Source organism: Drosophila yakuba, chromosome 2L (genome assembly GCF_016746365.2).
Source record: "Drosophila yakuba strain Tai18E2 chromosome 2L, Prin_Dyak_Tai18E2_2.1, whole genome shotgun sequence".
In the NCBI taxonomy this organism is placed as follows: Eukaryota; Metazoa; Arthropoda; class Insecta; order Diptera; family Drosophilidae; genus Drosophila; species Drosophila yakuba.
This window is the reverse complement of record NC_052527.2, coordinates 11,072,968-11,096,058: the sequence shown is the minus strand read 5'-3', so window position 1 is coordinate 11,096,058 and position 23,091 is coordinate 11,072,968. Positions and strand designations below refer to the sequence as shown.

Genomic DNA, 23,091 nt, shown 5'->3' with positions numbered 1-23,091 from the left:
ACTTTGCATGCTCTCCTTCTCCCCCGAGCTTTTGACCTTGAAGCTAGTTCTTTTTCCCACGCTCTCGTTGGAATGCACTGGAAGGTCACTTCTTCCACCTGTCGCCATTCCAATCGCCGCAACGATTTCTCGTTCATTTGTCCATCGACGATTGACCGACAAGGAAGTGCGAGGAAGAAGAAGAGGAAGAGGGAGGAGAAGAGAAGAGAAGCGAAGCCGCTGCGTTTATATATTAAATATATAGCTTTTTTTAATTAGTCACGTTGAGTTCCGAGTGCCGTGTTAAGTGGAAGTATTTATTTAGGCCCTTAATTTAATCAATCCGACCTCGAGTGTCCGTGTGCGTTAACAGTAAACGTGAAGCGTATTGGTATTGGTAATTGGCTGCCGCTAAATTGAAAGTTTCAAGTTTTCCCGTTCATTATTCGCGTCGACCGTGTAAAAATTGAGTTTCGAGATCGCAAATATGTTCACCAGTCGCGCTTCGTTTTTGGCCAATCGCCGCATGATTTTCGATTTCTCCGAGAAGAACAACGACATCTACTTGGAGTAAGTGTGTGCGAGTGTGTGTGTGTGCTAGTGGGTGATTCGAGAACAGTGAGCACTCGCAAAGCAAATTATTTATAGAAAATAACTACATTTAGTTTTTGAAATATTTAGATTTTTCATTGATATATGCATATATATGGCTTATTACAATTAACTTACATTTAATTCATATAATTATACTGTCATATTTATCGCGGGTTCACTGTACTAATCCTGGCTCTCTCCTTCCAATCTCTTTCAGTGCTTTTGGTATGAGTGATAAGAGCAGCAGTGCAACGAACAGCCTGCCAAATAGTCCCATACACAGCAACAACAACAATCCTTCGCTGCTGAACAACAACAACAATAACAACAGCAGCACCAGCAACAGCAACAACAGCCTAAACGTCGGCAACAACAACAGCAATCCGAGCCTGGGCGGCAGCAACAGCAACGCACTGGTTTCCGTGGGCAGTAACGGTATAATGTCCGCCGCCGGTTTGGTCAACAACAACAACAATCCGTGCAGCGCCAACCGCAATGTGGTCGCCATGGTCGACGACGACGCCTGCTTCCGGCTGGACACGGATGCCACGGTGACGTACGGCGAGAAGGAACCGGATCCGGACAACATCAAGATGTTCGTCGGCCAGGTCCCCAAATCGATGGACGAGTCGCAGCTGCGCGAGATGTTCGAGGAGTACGGCGCCGTCCACTCGATCAATGTGCTGCGGGACAAGGCCACCGGAATAAGCAAGGGTGAGTGTTTCCAATGAGATCCTTAGTTCCAGACAAAATAATCGTAGCAGTAGATAATCGTAGTAGGCTAAATCGCACTTTTCCACATCTCATAAATCCCTAATAAATGTATTTTTCCAAAAATAATGCCAAAGTGGCATATTTAACTTATACAAAACTTCTAAATAATGGGTAAAACAGTTTTAGGTGATGTTTAGATATTTGTAATTCCAAACCCCCCATTTCGAATTTCAGATTAATTTCACATTACCATATTAGGTTTATCTTTCCTTAATATCTGCTTTCTACGATAAGATGCTATTAATTTCATTAACCGATGCGTTCTACTGGTCAGGTTAGCTATAGTTATGTTCCCGTTAGCGACAGACCACTGTATGGTTCCTCTCCCCTCGTTCATCGCCTTTGTCTGGCTGATAAATTACCCTCGAATTTGTTGCGGTAAATGGCCAAAAGCTCCGCCAAAACTTTATCGTACCCTTCATGGAAATGAGAGAAGTGCAGACAGAATTAATATGAGATATTGGTCTAGCCAGAACACAAATACATATAGCAAACTCGTGCATTCGGTGCACACATATCTATGTCTCTATGTCTCCTTCTCTCCCTTTTAATTGCATTCACTTGCAATTGCCATTTCATTTCATCAGCAAATTGCTTTTTGTTCGCTATTTGTGTTTGAGCAGACATTTCAATAGCCTTGAGCTTTGCTAATGGAGATTGCACCGAAGCTCGGGGAGGCGATGTGTTGATTTAAATAATACAATTCAGAGCATTGAATTGGGTTTTATTTAAGAGTTTAAGCATCAAGGACGATAAACCCGACTACGGTGATATAATGAATTGTGCGCGATTCAGAAGCAATCTATAAAGTGGAATTCAATTATAATAACTTGAAAAACGATTCTTTTGAAGATATATACCTTAAAAAAATTGGGCGTTATAAAATTGTACATATTATTTGTTAGAAAAAATGTTAGTAGGGCAACCTATGAATCCTGTCAAAATCAGTTTATTTTGTTCATTATCATCGCACCTGTCATTCGGTTTTCATTGGATTTGAAATCTCTCTTGAAATGGAAATAAGATTCGGTATCCCTTTTCATTATTCCAATATATTCATTGTGCTGTTCATTTCTCGGCCTCTTTTTCTGAGGCCTCTCAACTGCAGTCAAGTTTCTATTTTTATTGATGTGCTCTTTTTCCCCATTCATTCATAACGACATTTCCACTTCTAATCTTTTTCATTTCCAATTGCCATTTGGCTCCGATTTTTCTATTCATATTTCTGTAAGAGGATTCATTCTTGTCTCGTTTCCATTGTGCATTTGTATATTTTGTGTTTCGAAAACGTTTTGTTTACTCAGCGTCATTGTTATTCCGTATCCAACTGTCTATTTAGCTTTTCCATCTGTATTTATCCCATTTTTTTTTTTTTTGTTTGGTTTTCCGACTGCCGCTGACAGGTTCATCCTTATGTTTGTAAAAGTGGGCGTGGCTGTGCTGCTCTGGTCAGTAGTGTCCGGAAAAAGGGGGCGTGGCAAGGGGAAATGTAAGTGGGAAAAACAGTTTTAGAAGCACTTAAGTGGCGCGTTGTGTTGATGATTTATGACAAGCAACGAAAAGTAGTCACAGCATTTTCCACTCCCAAAGTGCTCATGTGAAAATGTTCGCTTTTATTGCTGGTATTTTTGTCGCTGGAAGAGACTAGTGCAAGTCACAAACACAAAATCGACACAAATTGCATTTCAAAGTTATTATTTATGTCAGCGCCAAGAAGAAAAAGGAGGCGGCTCTTCTTTTTGTGGGCGTGCCAGTGACCGAGAACGAGTGTTGGCGAAAAAAAAGTGGAATCGAACTTTTCTTATTCTTGGTTACACATCTTATTCAAGAGGTACATAGGACTGATCAAAAAATTAAATTAAAACACCTTAAAGAAAAAGAATAAAATATAATTTTAATTTTAATTATTATTTAAGTATTAATAATAAGTACTACAATAATTATTATATTTTATTTTTAGCTTACGTTTAATTAACTTTTAGTAGTAGAAAAAAATATACACCTTAATACCTGGTAAATAACTCCAAACTCTGTCTAGTGAACTGGTTTTCATTTCGCCTTTTTGGGAGAACCATTTTCCCTCTTGCATGATGCATTTTTGTTGGCTGCTTTTTTCTCGGTTTAAGCCAGCAAAACTTCCTGCTAACAACATTTCCATTTAGATGGCAAAATGTAACCCAGTTTTACGCTACCAGTCGGTTAAAGGACCTCATCCATATCCTTAGACTTGTGCAACTTTTTTTTTTCAGCTGCTGGCTTTTGTCTGTTGCATTTTTTCCGAGTTAGTTTATTTTGTTGGTCAGCACCAACTTGCTTTTTCCTTAAAACCAAACAAAATGCAAAATGACACTTTTAAGTGCGATGGTTGACCTCTGAACCAGAAAGTCGTAAATAACTAAAAATACCAACAGCAAAAACAAAATAAATAAAAAGAATCGACCAAAAAATTTCCTTTTCGTTTCGGCCAAGTATTTCTGGGCTAATGCTTCCCTTTCCCTCTAGCACCCCGAAATTGTTATCCTTTTTGGGGCACTAAATTTCGTTAGCGGGCAGTTTTTCCTCCCATTTTCCCCCTCTAACTTTTCCGCCTCTTTTGGATTTTCGACGTTGTTGCGGGTGTTGCGGTTTTACGGTTGCTGTTTTTGTTGCATTGCGGCCTGGAGATAAAGGTGAGAGGTGTGAAGGTTAAGGGGGAAGGGAAAGGGAAAGGGAAGGGTGGTGAGTGGAGAAAAAGGGGGCGGGGAAAGGTGGAAAGCAGCGGCGCAAGGTTAAGCGCTTGGGTCATAATTTATTAGCGCTTGCGGTTCGGAGATAGAATGGGAAGTATTTTCCGAATACGGGATAAATGGGCGTTATTTTTGCGGGGTCGGGGTCTCAGGTTTGGAAGGAGTCGAAGCATAGCGAGAAGGATTTTCTGCGGTTCCCGTTTCGGATTGTTTCAGGTGAGAAAAGGTAGAAACAGGTAGCTTTTAATTCGATATTGAATGAGCTGCCAGAGGGGGCGCTGTAAAATGCTTTGTGGCCTCTTTGGTTTGGAAATTGAAGTTCTCGCGGCTTTGTGGGCAACGCAACGCAGCCAACTATGAAGAAATTAAGATTTCTCTTGTACAAGTTCGTTTCAAAATGGAGATGGTTTAAGAGAAAATCGATTTTCACCTTGGCGCTTGGCAAGGCAAACAAATTATATAAATAGGTTTTTTAATCAAGTAACCCTACACAGCATAAAGAAGTCCTTTTTAAAATATATTCAATTTGTTTAATTGAATATTCCCTTTTACTGCAAAGGAGATTTAAATTCTTCCATATTTCATTGAATTTGTCTCCTAACAAAACATTTCTTTTATTCAACATTTTTGTATCGCTTCCATTTCTGATCAACTTAATTACATTACGTGTTGTAAATTATTGCGATAATCATTAGTTTTAAGCCCTTGGGCTAGGCTTTTGCAGATAAACCACCCTGACCGGATTCAATTGTGAACTTACTCCACCCCAAACAAGACCATATGTCACAGTTCCCCAGCAAGGCAGCCACGCCCAACGCACCCCCAACGCCCACTTTTTTAGTCAAGCCTGTGATTTATGACCTCCGCCTTATAAAAAACTAACTCGCTGACCAAACCAGAAAAGGAAGAACGTAGAAACCCAGATGAGAATCCACCCAAAGCCAAGGAAAAAGAAATAATATAATTCACACTGAGTTAGAAATCGGGGTTAAGTGGGGTTTTCTTTTGGGTGATGGTGCGGAAGAGGGGGGTGGTGGGGGGAGCAGGGGGAAAACCTTGGTCAGTTAGCAGATTTTTTTGGTTGTTTGCTGTCTTCTGCCTTCGTCCCCGTTTTAGTTATCTTTCGACTGCCTTGAGAACTTCATTTTGAAAAGCTTTTCCCAACTCTAAGACCAGCTGTCCAATGTCCAATGTCTCCCCGGAAAAAGGAAAAGTAACGCACTTATCTAACGCCTTCATCGGTCGTTCCCTTTTTTTTTTTTTTTTGTTAGTTGCCTTCTTCCAGGAACTTTGTGCTCTTGACATTTTTATTTAGCTGCTGCACTGAGCGTGAAAAATGCATAAAATTTCACTTAATTTTATTCCGCACCCCTTGCCTTTGCCCCGCTCCAAAGGAAAAGGCGAATTTCAATTTCAAATGCAGGTCCCGAGGAAGTAAATTTCGAGCAGCTTGAGTATGATTTCTTTTTTTAAATTGGAATTCGGTCATGACTTTTAGTTGCCACTGGAGCATTACTAAACCTTTGTCGCGCTTTAGGTGAGAGATGGCAGTATAGTTTCGATATAGATTTTATTTACATAATGAAATCTATTTTCTATCTTTTCTAACTAACTTGATTTTGGCATTTAATAAGAAGGAACAAGTCAAAATTAATCGAGAGTTGCTAAAAGTTGCTGTGTTTTCCAGTTAGTGCAGTATTGCTGTCCCAATCCAAAATCGTCTATACAAGGATACATTTGAGATTGGCTTGTTTTAGCTGCATCCTTCATCCTGTGCAGCATCTCATGTTTGGTTCCATTTACTTGTGCTCCTTTAGTCGTAGTCAGTAAATCTGTGGGTGGCAATGTTTGAGGACATTGATTTATTTAACTTCGATTAATTCGTTTCGTTGCACTCTCCGTTCTTAAACGTGTTTCCAAGGTTCTTGTACTTTATGGGTGATATATAAAGGTCGGGATATTTATGTATGTAGGTGGGTTTGTATATATACGTTAGTTTAGTTTTTGCCGGACTTTGGCACGTCTTGTCTGGCGGCTCTCGATTTCATCTTCCCCCCACTTGCCGGGATTAAGTTCTTTTTGTCCAAAAACGTGACTGGGTGTCGTTTTCATCAATGTTGCTGCTGTTTTCTCTTAGATTTTCCTCGGCGTTTCCTTTATTTTTCCTCCGTTGGCAAACTTGTTTTTTATCGCTTTGTTCTATTTGTTTGTGTGTGTCTTGGGTTTGATTCTAACTGCAGTTGACATGCACATAATGGGAGTTGTGTGAGATTTTTCTTCGTTTTCTGCGTTGTTTTGGTGCAGTTCCGTTGCCTCCTCCTTCGTTATCCTTCGATTGCTTTCCGTATCTATAGCTTCGATCAGCCAGAACCAGAATGCAGTATCCTTGCTCGCCGACTATGTTTTATTGCATTCCAAATGGTTTCGATTTTCCTTCATTTGTTACATTTAACGCTAGTTTAATTTTAAGTGATATTTAATCTGCTGCACTGAAGTAAAGCTCAATGCGATATTTTCTCCCAGCCTTCTTAACTTTTCAGTGAAACGATATTTTACGATGGAATAACAATAGAGCCCAGAAGCTTTGTTTGAGATGTAACCTGATTCGTTGTGTAATATACTTCCAATTAAGTTTTGATGTAAAAGACCTGTTTAAAATCATATAAATATTTTAAGAAACTTTGGTGCGGCCTTTCAAAATGGTAGTATCTCTTTGAAACGGAAAAACTGGATATCTCATAATTCACTCACACGTCGGATGTGCCGAGGACTGCGTCTAACCTCACTCTGCCAGATATTTAATGGCAGTAAAAAAAGAGGCCGCAACGAGAAATGAAAATATTTGCAAATATGTGAAAAATGCAGAAAAATGTTGGTGGTGACATGGCATAAAAAGAGGAAACTGCGACAGATTGAATTACCTGTGTGGGCAAAGTGGGTTGGTGTGGGTTGGTCTGCCTCTGAGCCGGATTCCACGCCCCTGGGCAACTGGCTGATGGTGGAGGAGAGCAGCCAAAATGGCCACCACTAAATGCCGCCGATACGCTGGTGGGTAATTGCATTATGCAACTATTGCATTGCCGTATTAAGTTTTGTTGTAACCAGCGCTGCCATCACACACCGCTGAGCCCGAGGTTGAGGTAGGCCTTGAAATTGGGCGGGAAAGTTGTGGGAAAATGTGGGAATATGTGGCGAAACTGCAAGTGGGGGAAATGGGATGCAGCGAAAAGTATAGGTGTGTATGTGTGTGTGCAGGATCCGGAAATGGATTTAACCAAAGCTCTGGATGACAGTGTGTGTGTAACTTGGCCACAGATTTCGCGCATAAAAGAAAGGGAATTTCTGCCACATCCAAAACAGAACCTACAAAAACGTATTTTGGTAAAATGGAAATGGAATGCCATGCGAATAGGGAGTCGAATAAAAAGGTATATGAAATGTTTTCTGGTTTAATTTAAAGAGAAATTTTAAATATATAGTCAAAAAGCGGAAAGTGTATGAATATATTTAAACCTGATGCTAAATATTTATAAGCGTTTTGGGGATACTTCAAACATAGCTTAGTTTGAGATGTTTTATTTTACCATCTACATGTTAAATTTACAAAATACGTATGCATGTATGAAAGCTGGTAGAGAAAACTAATGCTTAAGTTTAAGTATCACTTAGTATGCTGGTCACACTTGCCGTCGACTGGCACCCTCATAAATTCCAACACCTTTGCCACCCGTTTTCCGCCCAAAAGTCGGCCGAAACGCCTTCGAGGCACCCTACATCCTTCGCAGGAAACTTGCACTCCAATCTCAAACGCGACACATTTGCTGGGGCTATAATGTTCAATTTAGTGCCAGGCTGTCAAGTTGTTGCCACATTGCTTGCCTTTCCCTAGGCCACGCCCATGGCTTACTCAGTTTTCACACGTTTTCCATTCGGCCATTTTCCCCTGCCCACCGCCGCTAATAACAATAATTTTCATAATTTCCCAGTGCCACCTTTTACGAAGCTAGCTCGCAAATAAACTCAATTTAACCCTCATGCTAATCTTATGCTTCTCCCTTTATTTTCCAGGTTGCTGCTTTGTGACGTTTTATACGAGACGCGCCGCCCTGAAAGCCCAGGATGCTTTGCATAATGTTAAGACGCTAAATGGGGTAAGGAAATTTTGATTTGTTTTACGATTTTCAGGACCAACCCACTCAACTCCATTATAAGTTAAATGTAAATACACCACTGAACCAGAACAGTTTCCAATGAAACTTTGTTTCTTTAAAATAAATGAATGGCAGTACCACAAGAGATAAATAAGAAATTAGAATTGTGCATTAAAGCCCAGATAATTACCAATTTTAAGAAAGACATTGTTAGTGATCCTGTAATGCGTTCGAGCCTAAACTGAGGAACTTGGCAGCGAAGTGAAGGGGACATGGGCATCACAGCCTTTAATTGGAATTTTCGCTGATCCGACACAAACAAGGGAAAACTCTATAAACTTATCATGAAACGCTATCATCCGGCTGACAGCACAGCAAGCGGGATATTTTGGGGGCGGAACGGCAGCATCATCGTCGTGATTCCTCTCGCCTCCTTCATTATGGCTAACTGACTCGCTGACTGACAGATTGACTGGCGTTTGGACTGACAGAGCCATGACACCGCACAAAAAAAAAAAAAAAAAAAAAAGTCAGAAACACTGTGGGGCTCAAATAAAATGCATCGCAGGGGGAAATGTTTTTGTAAAGCGCTTGCAAAAAATCGTGGAACGTGAAATTCTTCCTCCTCTATTTTCCAATATAGTTTTTTCTTTTCTTCTGTACGCGGCGAACATTTCCCTATAAAATGCAAGTAATTTTAAAAGTTTAGCCCTGTGTCCTGTGGCAGCTTAAAAAACTGCGAAAATTGTTAGCACAAGACACGCGCCAAGGGTATTTTCTCCAGTCCTGCTTTTGTTGAGGTATGATGAGTTCTTCTAAAAAGTTAACAAATATTTTAAATATTTATCCAATATAGGTAGGCAACCAAAGATAAATTTGAGATTAAATAATAAATGTTACGAATCGAATTATATTTGGTAGAAAGTACATAGTTGTGTTTCAGATGAAACTAATGAAATATGTGTACCTTGTGCACTTTTCGGAATGCAAAGAGTCCTTGCAAGGATACCAAATAGGTCGATCACTATTGCGTAATTTTTCTGGCGGGAAGAGAGCAAGCCAAACCGCAGGCACAAAAATGTCAATTTGCACTTTGGACCAGAAGCAGCTGAAAAGCGGAAAAGCAAGCAGAGTTCTGGAAAAGTTGTCTGCACAAGTGCAAAGGGAAAAGATATAGTGGTCTGGGTATGGTCTAAAGGGTAGAGAAGGGGGTATGGGTGTTGCGGGGAGAGGTCAGGAGATAGCGAGCAACGTCAGCAAAAGGGAGCGACATTTGGCAATGTTGCTTTTTATTTTCGGTTCCCACTTTTTTGTTCGTGTCGTACCCTTTTTTCTCTGTAGCGCCATCAAATAAGCATTGAATATTATTATTATTTGAAAGCCATGTGTTGGCTGCGAAAAAGCAAGCAGAATGGGGAGAAAAAGCAGAAAAAGCGGAAAAGCTTCCCATGGACAATGCTTATGTCATCACGTTATCGGCTCCCAAAAAGAGGAACTGACATAATTTGCATGTAGCTTCGTGGCTGCAGCTGCGATATTTATTTTAGAAAATTGCTCTGCCACATTTGTGGCGATGACGGCTTAAAGGGCGTGTGGCGGGACATGTGCGTGCTGCATCTGATTCCCATCCCGTTGTTGTTGCTGCTTTTGGCAGTTCCCCTGACAGGCTTTGACGTTGGCTTGTAATTTTCTTGCACAATTTGCGATTGCTATCGAAATGGGTAGAATGCTTTGTTGCTGAAATGCTGGCGAACTTCGGTAGAATTATTTCAACTTTTATTTAATAGCTGACATTTAGTGAGTGAATTTTGTGTTGAGCTTTTAAATTCTGTACATTGCTTTCAGAAAATGTAGCGTTATTTATCAATCGATTTACTTGCCATTCATATACTCATATACTGCGATAACATATCGCAGTGCTGCATTTCATGAGCCACATTTCACAGATCAAGTGCACACCGGCCGATAATTGGGCCAATAGAAAACAGTTGCCAGCGATATTTCACCCAATTACTTGGTGGCAGGAAAAAGCCAACCACGAAAGCTGGTTGACAAAGCGAGGAAAGGACTTCCACCTTCGAAACTGCTTTTCCTGTGAGGGGGCGTGAATGCCGCCTGTGTTTGACTGGTAATTGCTACTTCCTGCATATAAATAAATTGGCAGCATAAGAAAGGCACAAGGCAAGAAAGGCGGCGGAGAGCCGGGTTGACTTTGGCTGCAATTTGTAACCAGTCGCGTTGCGTGTATTATTTACGGCCAGCAGAGGTTGGGCCAGGAAAGCGGGAAAAGCTGGGTGGTTGGGTGAAAGGAGGGAGGGAGGGGGCAGCGCCCGAGGGAAGTACAAGGACATTGCCTTCTAGCGTAGACTGTCGTCGTTTGTTCGCCGCCCGTTTGCTAATAAATCACACGCCATTAGCCGAGCTGTAGTTGCACGCGGAGGTGAGGGCGTGACACGCGTGAGAGGTTTGTAAAACTGGTGCAGTATATACTCAGTAACTAAAGTCAAAAGACGAGTTTAACTCGAGAAATAGCTCTATTAACATGTAATTAAATCACAAACTTTGTGTGACTAACAAAGGTGTCTAAAAGTAGGCAACAATGTACGTTGCGTTTCGAGGTATTCAATCCGTTTCCTGTTTGCCCCAAATCACGGTGCCATCTCCAAGAACAGAATGCAGACTGACCTCGTGCCCGATTCGCGGTCTCTTTGAAAGCGGAAAGGGGCGTGGGGTGCGCTTTAAGCTTGTTTTAATTAGAAGACGCCACGAGGTGTGTGTGTGCGAAAAATTACATTTAAAACACGCTGCATAGTCTAACGCATATTTTAGGATTTTTGCTGCAGACCCTGCCCTGCCTGTTGTGCCCCTACTCGCATTTTACACACCGCCCGTGTCCTTTTTAGCGACCGCTGAATAAATGTGTTTGGCTTTTGTCAAGGATTTAGGCGGAGGCTTTGTTCCGTGTCCTGCGAGGCTCCTTTCTGCCTTTGCCTGCATTCCATTCATTATGCAGCTTAAGTGGATGGTGGCCCTGTCGAAAGGAAGGATGCAGGGTCTGCCCTCCGATTTCCCCTATTGCACCGAACTCCCTTGTCGCCGTTTTCGGCGACTGCATTTTGGCCCTAAGCTCTGTAAATTAATCGCGGCCTTCTCTCTTTCGGCCGGAACCACGGAGCATATTGCGCTCTAATATTTCAAATGTGATTAACACAGCCCGAAAATGGATTTGATTTTAACGAGAGAAAAGGGTAGGATTAAAACAACCATGATGCTAGAATTGCAAGACATTTGGTTCAACAAAAAATAATAGAATTTTGTGCAATTTAAAAATAAATACAAATACATTTATGCCACATTATTTATACAGCTCTATATGGTGTCAAAAAACGACCAATAAATTCTTGGAATTTCGAAAGCAATCAAAAATAAATTAATTTACTAACCCTAACTATGTCAAGGACTTTTTCGAAACCAAACCAAATAGTTTTCAGTTTAAACTCTCATTAAATTTTCTCTTCGTTTCGTTTTATTTCAGATGTACCATCCCATTCAAATGAAACCCGCCGATAGCGAGAATCGCAATGGTAAGTTTTTATTAAATTCACAAAAACAAGTCTGAAAAAAATAGAAAAAAAGTGTAGTAGAAATAGAAAGCTATACGCACACAATGCGGTGAATAGATGCGGTATTTTCTGCATGTGGGCGACTAAAAGTATGCGAAGCCAAAATATTTCCATCGCCAACAAATCAACAAAACGCGGTACAAAGTGACCAGTGAGGCGTGAGAAATATGTGTGCGATGTTCAATCGAAAATCAAACACAAATGGGGGCTTATGGATGGAAAATGCACCGCCGGAAAGGATAGAAGCAGCTTTCTCCCAACATATTTTCCTAAATTAGTGAAGTTTTTTAAAATGCATTTATAACAGTACTTTTGAAAATATTTCTTTTCAATTCTAACATATTCTACATGTAAGTCTATATAAAAGCCCAAAAATCCACATCTGCACCACATTCAATGGGAAAAGCAAGCACACATGAAGGTGGAAAAGAGACGGACTGTGCGTGACAGAGATAGACAGTGAGCGATCAGAATTTTGGTGGCCGTGGAAATTGCGTGCGAAAACGCGGTCAACCCAAAAGCGGGCAATAGTATTTGACAGTTTTTATTGGCAATGGTCAAGGGAAAACGATGAAAAGCTCTATGGAAGGGAAAATTGCGAAAAAACATGGAATGGCAGCGGGGTGTGTGTATGTGTGTGCGTAAACGAAATTTTTTTTGTGAGCATTTTTCATTGAACTTTCATTTCTGCATTCCGCCTCTCCATCCCTTTGTTTCAAAGTTCGTTGTCAGCTGTCGGTCACTTGGCAGTTAATTAAAAACCATCAATTATGTGAGCCAGCAAAAATGGCCAACGCAAAAAAGAGTGTTCAAAAAGCTGACAAAAAAGTTGCTGAACATTTTTTAATTTATGTTAATTTCAGACAGGAAGCTTCAACCCGCTTACACTTTCGGGGCGGCTTCTTTTAATTACACCCATGATATTAATCTGCTTAAGTGACCACAAAAATGTTGCTCCTCACACTCACAAGGGAAGGGAATGGAAGGGTAGGGGCCAGTTGGCTGAGCAGAATGCCACGTTTAATTGGGGGACCTCGTAGCGTTTATTGTTAACAAGTTGGAAAAAAAAGCAGAAAGTGCAAAAAAAGTTTCGCTGGCACTGTGAGACTTCCTGCCAGCCAAACTCCTCCTTCAGAAGCCCCCACCATCTGCTTTTTCAGAGATGTGTAATTACGCTTGTACAACATGGCGTATGCTTAATAATTTTCGGCACTCTTTCCTCTGCGTGTGCTTTACTAATTTTTTTCTTTTCCCTTTTTTTTTAGTGGGTTGCTGATGGATAAGTACGCTCAATGGCGGTAATGAGGAAAATTATAGTTTTTCGTAACTGCTGTAGGATGGGGAATATCTGCTTTTCCTGTTTGACTAATGCTATTTCTCAAGTAAATAGACAACGCTAACTACGTTGGCATGCAATTCCGCTAATTTCTCTATAATGTTTTGCGAATTTAGCAGCATGTTTAGACCCATTCTGGGCATTTTGGGCCGAAACTGCCTGCGAGGGCTTTTCAATTTCAGATAAGCCCTTTGGTTGCGACCGCCCGCATTGCGCCTAAAACAAATTCGATGCAAATTCAAGTTGGACGCCATCCAATGTTTGCCGCATTATAGACAGACGACTATGGACGGCGACTCCCCGGCAAACAGCGAAATTGCAATTCAATTCAATATTCCAAACTAGGCAGAGAGAAATGTGGCTTGTTTCGTGATTTGGCACTTTAACCTCGCAACAGTAGCAACAAAATTTTAAATAAAACCCCCAAAACGAAAACAACTGACAAAAAAGTTTGGCTAGAACCCACAGCGGAAGCGATATAATAGAAAAAGATGGCAGGAATAATTTTCCTCCTTGTTTCCTCTTTTTTTTTATGGTTTACCGCCAAAGTGTTTGGGTGGGGTATGTGTGCGGTATTCAGGGCCTAGAAATCGAAAAAAGTATTTCTAGAAAAGACAGTTGTCGTCTCAGCGTAACAACAAACGGAAGGTGGCAATTTAATAAAATGCTTGAGTGAGTCGCCGAGTTTTGTTTCCTGCTTGGATTTGGCTCACGCTTCTTTCCTCTTCGTACTACAATTTTGCCTTTTTTTGGCCAAAAGTTCTTTTCGCAAAAGTGTTGCATACTTTTTGGCAGGCGGAAATCGCTAAAGAGGACAACCCTCAGATTGGTTTACTTTTCTCCTTTGCCATAGGTTTTGTTATTCTCGATTCTTCGACTGCCTTGTATAATGGCTTCTAAAATGTCTTTTGCAGTGTGCTTTAGTCAAAGGCTTAAAGTATCGTGGGAATCGAAGCAGCCGTCGAACAGCAAAATAACACGGAATATATATTGGTGCCGTAAATACTTTTCCGGGAAGTGTTCTATATTGATTATAGGTTTCTCATGAACGAAGTTAAAAGTTTTAGTCCGTGGTATTCATTCCTACCTAACATCGTGCGCTGCTTTTAATCAGTTTAGGAATTTATATCTCGAACCTCAAGATTTCCCCCGTTCGCACAAAGCTTCCTCCTCGCTCAAAAGTAATACTCCGTATTAAAGCGAGTCAAACAATCAAACGAATTATCCCCAACGATTTGTTTACCTTTGATCTTTCATCACAAATTCAATCAACGATTGCAGCTTGCACATAAAATCCTCGCACCCACAGAAAGTGCTTTCCTGCAAAAATCCCCTCAACCATAAATACCGAACAAATGTCTTCTCATTTCCACCTAAATTGAAGCAAAGGGAAAAGGAAAAATTGCATTCAAATTTTATGACACTCTGCGACTGCGGAGCTTTTCCTCTCTGACCCTGGGCCGAAAACCCTCAACGAAAAAGGAGGAAACCCAGAAGGACATAAATACCTCAAGGAAGTGGAAAAAAGGAGGGGAAACAAAGGGAATATTGTCTAAGGGGAAAAAGTGCATAATAACAGCGATTTGCATTACGTTAAGTAAAAAAAAGGTTGGCAAACGAGACAACAGCAAAATGTGCAAGCAAATCAAATGAGTAAGCAAAAGTGGAAAGCGGGGGGGAAAGTGGGAAAAGGGGGAAGGTGAGAAAAGCTGCAACGTGGTAATCAGAGCAATTTACATGCAAGCAAACTTCAAACAGACAACGAGGAAAAGCGGAAAATACAAAAATAAGGAGCAACGAGTCCAAAGACAATGTCAAGTTTTGAAGGATTATGGGGGAAAATGGATAAGGGAGAGGAAGCTACTGGGGTAATATTAAATTTTCAAGTTTTTCACATTTTTCACTGGTGTAGGTTGCACCAAGATTTCATTTTAGTCTGAAATTTTATGGATTTTGACTTAAGGAGTCGAGTATAGAAATATTTACGATTAGTATTTTCGGTATAACTTGGCTAAAAATGGTCGAAAAGTTTAAAGAATTACATTTTTGTACGTCTAATTACCAATACTAACCAACCGAATCACTTTTTGACCGACTTAGTTAAAATAATTTTTGGCCAAATTTCCGCATTTTTTGTTAGGGGCATTTTTGTAAAATGGCAAAAATGTGATAAAAATAGAATTTTTTTTTGAAAACACAGTTTTATTGGAAATTTAATTACGAACTCAACGAGGTATGACATTACATATTTGGACCACTATTTCAAATGCTGTGATCAAAATAAATATACTCGATCAGAATTAACAGCCTTATTTTAATAATTCAACTAAAATACTATAATATTACAAAATAAATTTAAATTACACTCTCTGGGATGTAAACATCTTCACGTTAATTCCGTGAATTTTTTGATCTCCCGCGAAATAAGACGATTCCATTTGCGAACTGCACAGCCAAAACCAAAGGATGAAATGATGGTGGGTGCTGTTGTTGTCGTGGAAATGCGGGGGAACATATGAATTTTTGCCCACTGCATATGAAATCGATATGCAAATGTTGTGCGAAGTTTTCCCCGCCGTCAACAACAGCTACAGAAAAAAAAAAATAGAGAAAAAATATGGAAAAAAAACAGCAACGTTGGCGGCTCCTTCTTTCTGCTACGATGATGATGATGCACGTATTGTTTGCTTGTAAACATGATAAAAATTCAAATTAGCCATAATATATGGCAAGTCAAGAAGAGTACACACATATGAGTCTTCATTCTGTGGCGCTGAAATGCAAAATGTGCCAAGAAATTACCGCAAAAACTTTTACCATGGGTGTACGAAGGAACCTTGAACAAATTACGTATTGTATTTGCATTTCTCGTTCCTTGCCTGCTGTAGAAATCAATGAGTTCACTAGAAGGTGAAAGTTGAACTTCATGTAATTGAAATCTATTAGCTAAATTAAATTTTATTAAGAGCTTACACAAAATGTGCTTTAACATTTGAAATGGTTTTATGGTAATTTGTTCTTGCACCTAAAGTTGATCATTAAGTTCCATTTTAGATATCGAACGTAATCAGAATATTGTGATGTTTCACATGAATTCTTAACTTTCTTTTGTGGGCATTTTTTACACTCACAATGCGTTTGTGCGTCTAAGGTTCTCTAAGCCAACGTTTTTTGTTAGCATCAAAACGGAGCAAAAGGTGTTAATTAACTCATTAGCATCAGGTGCTAAAGAAACAACAAGTACAGTGGGCGTTCGGAAGACGTGAATGAGCAAAGAATACACACACATTCATCTAAGGTTGAAGATTGAAGAAGAGAACAAAAAGTAAACTAAGCTAGAGCCACATTAAAAGTCACTTAAAAGAGCTCAACTCAGAGTCGAACAATTTCACAAGGCAGCCAAAGTTGCTAATCAAGTTACTGCAGCCGAGAAGCCGAGAAGCATCTTTGTATTAGATGAAATTAGATCTAATATGCGATGAGTTTAGGGTCTAGATCTCGAGCGCAGGTTAGTTGCATTTTCAACGTCAATCAGTTCGAATCGAGAGGAGAGCAGACGGCTGGCTAGCAATCAACTTGATTTATTTTCCCCACATCGCGTACGTGCTAAAATTCCAATTTTCGCGTTTCGCGATTCGAGTTTCGAGTTTATTTTGCCTTTTTTAATTGAGCCTATTGTTTGGTATTTAAATTCGATGCGAATCCCTTTCGTCTGCCCTGTTCGGTTCAGTCAGTCCTGTTTGATTCGCTTTCATTAATGGACGTTGCATGTGTGACGTTGCTTAATTAGTTGCCATCGCCATCGCCATCGCCATCGTCTGGTTCTGATGACTTTTCCTTTTTCCTCGGCCCCTGATTGATGTCAATTTATTTTTAGTGGATCGAGTTTTGCCAATACTCGTACAACGGGCAGTCGGGCAAAAAAAATTGAAAAAGTAAATAGAGAGTGCGCCTTTACACAAAGGAATTTATTTAAATCACAGCGAAACTTATCGGTGATGGACAGGCTGTGAAAGTGAAGTAACGAAGAACAACTAAAAACAAACCAAAGATATTTACATTAAACGGGTGTCTCTCCAAAAGCTTACAAATAAATTGGATTTCACGGAAAATCAATATTAATGTAAGTCCATATTGGAATTTGTACATTTAGTTAGTTTTTGTGGGTTTTATTTGCAAATATTCAAGGAATTCCCTTTTAAATCCTTGCTTTAGTTAACTCATATTTGACTTGTAACAAAAATACAATTTACATGCGATATATTATACGATATATATCACCCTTTTTGCAAATAGTCCATCAATCTCTTCCTGCAATTGCAAATGTCGCATGCCTGAAATAAATCGCAGCGCATTGAATCGATTCGAATTGAAATGATCCAAAATAAAAGCGGGCAAGCGGATTCATTGTCTTCGAACAATTTCTAGTGTCACTTTGCAGAACTATAATTAGTATCGATTTAAAGGAGGCATCTGTATGTATAAAAACAGAAGCCGAATTGCCAAACGCTTTAATTGCGATTACGGAGGAGAACTCTCGATGCCAGCAATTGTCTGAAAGAAAAGACTGAAATCACACGCTAAAAGTGCGAAATCTCCAAGAGAAACTCACTAAATAATTTTTGTTTACTGTTTTATGGCGAATCGAGGCGGCAAAAAATAAACTAAAACCATTTGTGTACTCATATTTAGCTGATTGTTACACGTTAAACGTTTAATAAAAACTATCGACCTTAAAAAGGAATCCAAAATCAAAGTAAAACAAATAATACTTAATACTTTAATTGTGCGTGGCTAAAAAGAAAAGTAAACAGTAAACACCCAAAGAAAAGTTGCGTGTTCTTCGAAATATTGATAATAAAATTCTTGAATAATAAATAATCAACGTCTGGGAAGAAGTGTTAACTTGCTGATAATTGAGTTGAATATTCGTGTTTAATATTTATTATATTTGCTTATTGAATTTTCCACTTCACTCGTCTGTTCGAAACTCACGATTTTTGTTCTGTTTTTAACGCTCTCTGCTCTCTTGCTCTTTCTCTCTGTCTGTGTGTGTGTGTAAGTGTGTGCGTATCTGTGTTCGTGTGCGTTCGAGTATCTGTGTGAGCCTGAGTGTAGTGTGAAATATTTTCAAGAATTCTCTCTTCTCCGCTCGCCAACGTCGTCGTCATCTCATCATCATCTGACATGATAAATTATTCAACTGCAATCGGTTTCGTAAATAGCCAAAAAGGAGCCAACGGATGCGGATGCGGATGTGGCGACGAGTGCGGATGCGAGTGCGGATCCTGTGAGGGAAATATTGCAAAAACCACAGCGCGAATATCTGAGCCATCTGAACCAACAGCATCTGAGAATGTTGCCTTCATTGGCGGCAGTGGCAACAGTCAATTATCTGCAGTAATTGAGAATTTATCCCATAACAGCGACGTTGCAGCCGCATTGTCCTTTCACCCAGCAGCGTCGCCATCATCATTATCATTATCACCAGAAGCAGCAGCAGCAGCATCAGCCTTAACATTATTTGCTGGAGGAGCAGGAGCAGCAGCAGGATCCTCCTCGACAACAACGCACCGCTCCACGCATAAATCCTATCCGCCAATAAATTCAGCATATTGGCTGCCATCGTCGCATCCATCACCGTATGCGGTGCCAGGTAGGAGTCGCAGATTCCTCTCAGATTCCACTCGATGCTCCCCACTTTTCCACTTTCCCACTTACCACGCTGCCACTTTTTACGCTCCAGAAAAATTCGAACTTTAGCCAGTGATGAAATCGTGATTCTATCGTAGTTGCTTAAGCTTTTATTCACACGTTAACCAAATGGAAGATTTATATTGAGTGGCTCACTTTTATAAACTTATCTATAAAATAAAAAAGAGATGTATTCTATGCATCCTAAATAGATTCAGTTCCCAAAATTGAGAATTCTAAAGATATCATATAACAATAAATATAGTTTGTGCTTTCTATGGTATTATCGAATCGACAAATACCAATTTAACTAGTGCCTAAATACTTTGTTTACTCACCAGTGTCATCTCTGGCAGTCCATGTCAGTTATTGCTCACTCACCCGACCTTCTCGACCTGCCAACCTGCCGACCTCTCTGCCACCCACTCATCCGCCCCGTGGGCCCACTCTCTTATTGATGGTCTGTTGATGTTGAGTGTTATCTACCTTGTCGCAGGAGTTGCCAGGAGTCGTCAGCCGACCAAATTGCCTTACATTCACATTACGATGTACATATATCCCTCTCCGTTGGCGAGTCTCCTCTGGCTGCCTTTTAAAATTGGGTAATTAAGGCAATTTATTGCACCACGCGCGTCTCGTCCTTGTTGTCATTCACCGGTGGATTGAGATTGAGGCAGGATTCAGACATCAAATGGCCAAGACATCGGCATTAAGCAAATTGTCCATGACCCAATTGGTCTTTTAATTGTTGCCAAAATAACTTCGGAATGTGAGCGGATTGCAAATAACATTTCTCCAGTTGTGTCATTCCAACTTGGAATTGTGGGAATTTTAGTAATCCAAGAAACTACTTTTCTCTTCTAATTTCTTCATCTGACCATCTGAATCTCCGAATTGAGTTTCCCTTAAATCGCTAAAATTAATTGGCTGGATATTTTCATTAACAGCCACACAGAAATTCGTTTCCCGCCCGCTGAATTTTTCAACCTTTACGCACACAATTTCCGCTCTTCATTTTATTATCTGTTAATGTCAAACCACACGCGAGACAAAAAAGAACAGCATCTGGTAAACATGTTTAAAACCTTACATTTTTTTTTATTGTTCGGGTCTTTATCACCTGGATGTGTCCAAGCCAGAAGTGCCACGCCCCTTTCGCCCACGCAGTCATCAGTCGGCCACAAGTTTACACTTGACTTCGACATTATTACGCTCAGAAACTTTCGCTGTATATTTACCAATAATTTATCCCTGACATACACGTGTTGCCGGCCTGACACTTTTTCCGCTTAATACACTTCACCAAGCCGTCCGTGGCAGAAGGACACCACAATGAAGGACATTGTGACTGCATCTCTCGATATGGGAAAAGTAAAATTTTATATTTTACACTTCATTTTCAATGAGTGTGTGGGTAAAATTTCAGTTAAGTGTGTGCAATTTTATGTGGGCAATGTGCAGAAAACGTATGGGAATGCTTGAATGCTTTAAAAATTGTGTGAGAGATAATATGATAATATATACATACATATCTTAACTCCCAATTCTGTTGCTTTCACTAAAATTTCTTCACAAAATTCATTAAAATAAAATCACGTTTCTACTGTTTTTCAATGTGTTGACCCATCCTTTCTAAGGACGCTGAGCCCTTGACTTGCACACTTGTTACTCCATAAATCACTGCTGGCCAAATTGCCATGCAAATTTTAACTGCTCTTTAATTTTCTGCTAAATTAAACGTTAAATAAACTGCCCCAGAGGCCATGTCCGTCCACCACGTGAACGTGACTGGGTCACAAAGCGCAGAAGGGTATAGAAGTTTAACAAAAAATATTTTTTTAAAAAGCAATTTTCTCGCACACAAAGGGGGAATGGGGTGTGTGCGAAAGAACGGCAGAAATTTATAACCTTTAATTGCTTTGACCCAAAAAAGTGCAGCAGCCAGTAGGGCACTACGATTCAGATCCTGGTTCGGTGGGTGGTCCTGTGATCCTGGCCACAAACGCCAAATAGCCTATGGGCGGTATGTGGGCATGGCCCAGACTACTGGACCCGCATAAAATGATTTTTTTATTCCGGGACCCTTTTGTTGTTGCAGCCTAATGCATTTTCACATTCAGAGAGCACCAACGTGTGCCATTTACCCACATAGATGCAACTTTCTACCCGCAGACGCACAGATGCACTTGAATAAAAATTCTAAATGAGTTTATAAATGAGCTATGCCAAAATTTATAAACTTAACTATATGTGCTAGTATTTAAACGCTTTAAATAATAATATATAATCTTAGAACTTTGTTTGCGAGACTATTATAAACACTCTAAATGATGATTGGGAATAGGTCAGTTTCTAATTTGAATAGAATAAAAGCACTCATAGATCCTAGATGACTTTTATTCCAGTGTAAAGTAACTAGGATGATTTGGCCTGGCCTCCATTGCGAGTCTGATGGCGAATCCATGGCATTCTCTAATCTAAGAGCCAGCCGTGTTTCAGTTGCCATTCCATAGTTGCGCGCAAACACCCTGCTCTGCTCTCTTTTGGCCAGACTAGTTGCCATTTTATGCAAATGAATTGGTTTTTGGGGAAATTCTTCACACTTTGTTTGGGGCCAAACAGGATGGAAACGGAAAAGGCTTGGGAGAAGTCGGAGCACTGGAGTCCTTTGCTGGTGGAATATCTCAGGGGCAGGGTATTCGCACTCAAGATGCAAATGCAGCTGCATTCCCAGAGCTTCTTTGGCTGCCTGGGCCGACAGTTGTTGGTTGGAGTGACAGTCTGACGCACTGACTGAATGATTGCCGAGCCAACTGAGGGAATGACCGACTATCTGACTGACTGACTGACTGACTGTCCAACTGAGTGACGCATGGCTGCATACTAAGCCCTGTTGGTTAATGGGGAAGTGGAATTTGGCTTAGAAATATTGCGTTACTCGCCATTCCTTAAACAACTATGAACTGACATAATGCCAAGGAATTTTCTAGCAACCCATCTTTTATGTTGCTTTAAGCAGTATGTTGTTAAATGTAGAACAGTAATAGGAATACAAAGTTTATTCGCCCACCAATTCAATTGTTTTGCGCTTATCTCGTTCAACGTCGTCAATGTGCTTACTTATTTTTAGGCCCATTCAAAGTATTTGCATATTTTCCATATAATATTGATAAAAATGGTTTCAGTTGGGGCTACGAAACCCTTCTACGGCGAACCTTTCTTTCCATTTTTATGCATATATGTTATTATCATAATCAAACTGAAACTACTTACTTTCACTTGCCCTTCTTGTGTTCCTTATCCTTTTCGAAAAGCATAATAAAAAGGAAGTGTAACCCAAAAAATTGAGGGAGAGCCATAAAATACAATAAAGGAAGTTGAAAGTTCTTCGACACAGAAACCCATTATCACAGTTACACACACTCGCACTCTCATTGTTCAAATCAAAAGTTTTGACCCCACATACACCGCCATAATGGACATCCATTCATATTTGCCCGTTCTTGCTTCTGTGTGTGCATGTATGTGTATGTGCGCGCGTCCTTCGTGTCCTTTGCTTGACCCTCAAAATGTGTAAAAATGCAAATAATTTCCAAAGCAATAGCCATCGTCCTCGCTCCCACTTTCTTGCCTTATTGTTATGCTCTTGATTATGTTGCTGTGTGAGGAAGGATATATGGGGATATGTGTGTTCGTGTATGCTGGAAAAACATGTCCTTTTTATTGCCTCGACATGAAAATTTATGTTTCCCGGGCAGTTCCTTTGGCCTCTTCTCCCTATTCTCCTTTTTCTGTCGCTCATTTTATTGGCCGGCTGTTATTTCTGTTGTTGCAATGACATTTTTGTGGCTTTCATGTCATATCGATTTATTAACCTGTACGAACTATTGTCCATCGTTGCTACCGAATTGATAAATGAGCCAAGTTTGTGGAAATCGTTTTCGTCTTCGCCTCCATTTTATTATTGAGGGGTGTTGAAATTTATTTCCTTCGTGCCCGCCCGCCTCATAATGGAAATTTATACGCTAAAGTTCCATTTTTGGTGCAATTATCTTTGATATATATGCATAATCCTTGTTAGTCCTTCGCCACTTCAACGTTGCCGCAACTCCACTTGATATTCAATATTTTTTTGTGCCCAGAAAAACGAGGGGAAAATAGATTAAGCACAAAGCAACACAATTTCAATGCAATTAAAATGTAAATTTCGCTTA

At 40.1% G+C, this 23,091-nt stretch overlaps 1 protein-coding gene and 1 long non-coding RNA gene across 7 annotated transcripts in view; both read left to right on the top strand.

The window, feature by feature from the left end:
• Positions 1-23,091, top strand: part of LOC6527369 (CUGBP Elav-like family member 2) — a 96,230-nt gene that overhangs the window by 53,100 nt on the left and 20,039 nt on the right. For 3 of the 6 annotated variants that reach the window (XR_005560350.2, XR_001454344.3, XM_039371403.2), the window contains exons 3-5: positions 791-1,287; positions 8,142-8,224; positions 11,760-11,808. Coding sequence is in view for 1 of the 6 variants with exons in the window: in XM_039371403.2 (XP_039227337.1) it covers positions 791-1,287; positions 8,142-8,224; positions 11,760-11,808 (629 nt within the window). In the remaining 5 variants the exon portion in view is untranslated. Of the gene's footprint in view, positions 1-217; positions 550-790; positions 1,288-8,141; positions 8,225-11,759; positions 11,809-17,287; positions 17,307-23,091 lie in introns of those variants that run through there. The other 3 variants (XR_005560351.2, XR_001454345.3, XR_005560352.2) reach the window with 3 other exon arrangements.
• LOC120320794 lies at positions 11,816-14,954 on the top strand. The gene is made up of 2 exons (XR_005560353.1): positions 11,816-13,229; positions 13,300-14,954. It is a non-coding gene; the product is annotated as an uncharacterized LOC120320794 (long non-coding RNA).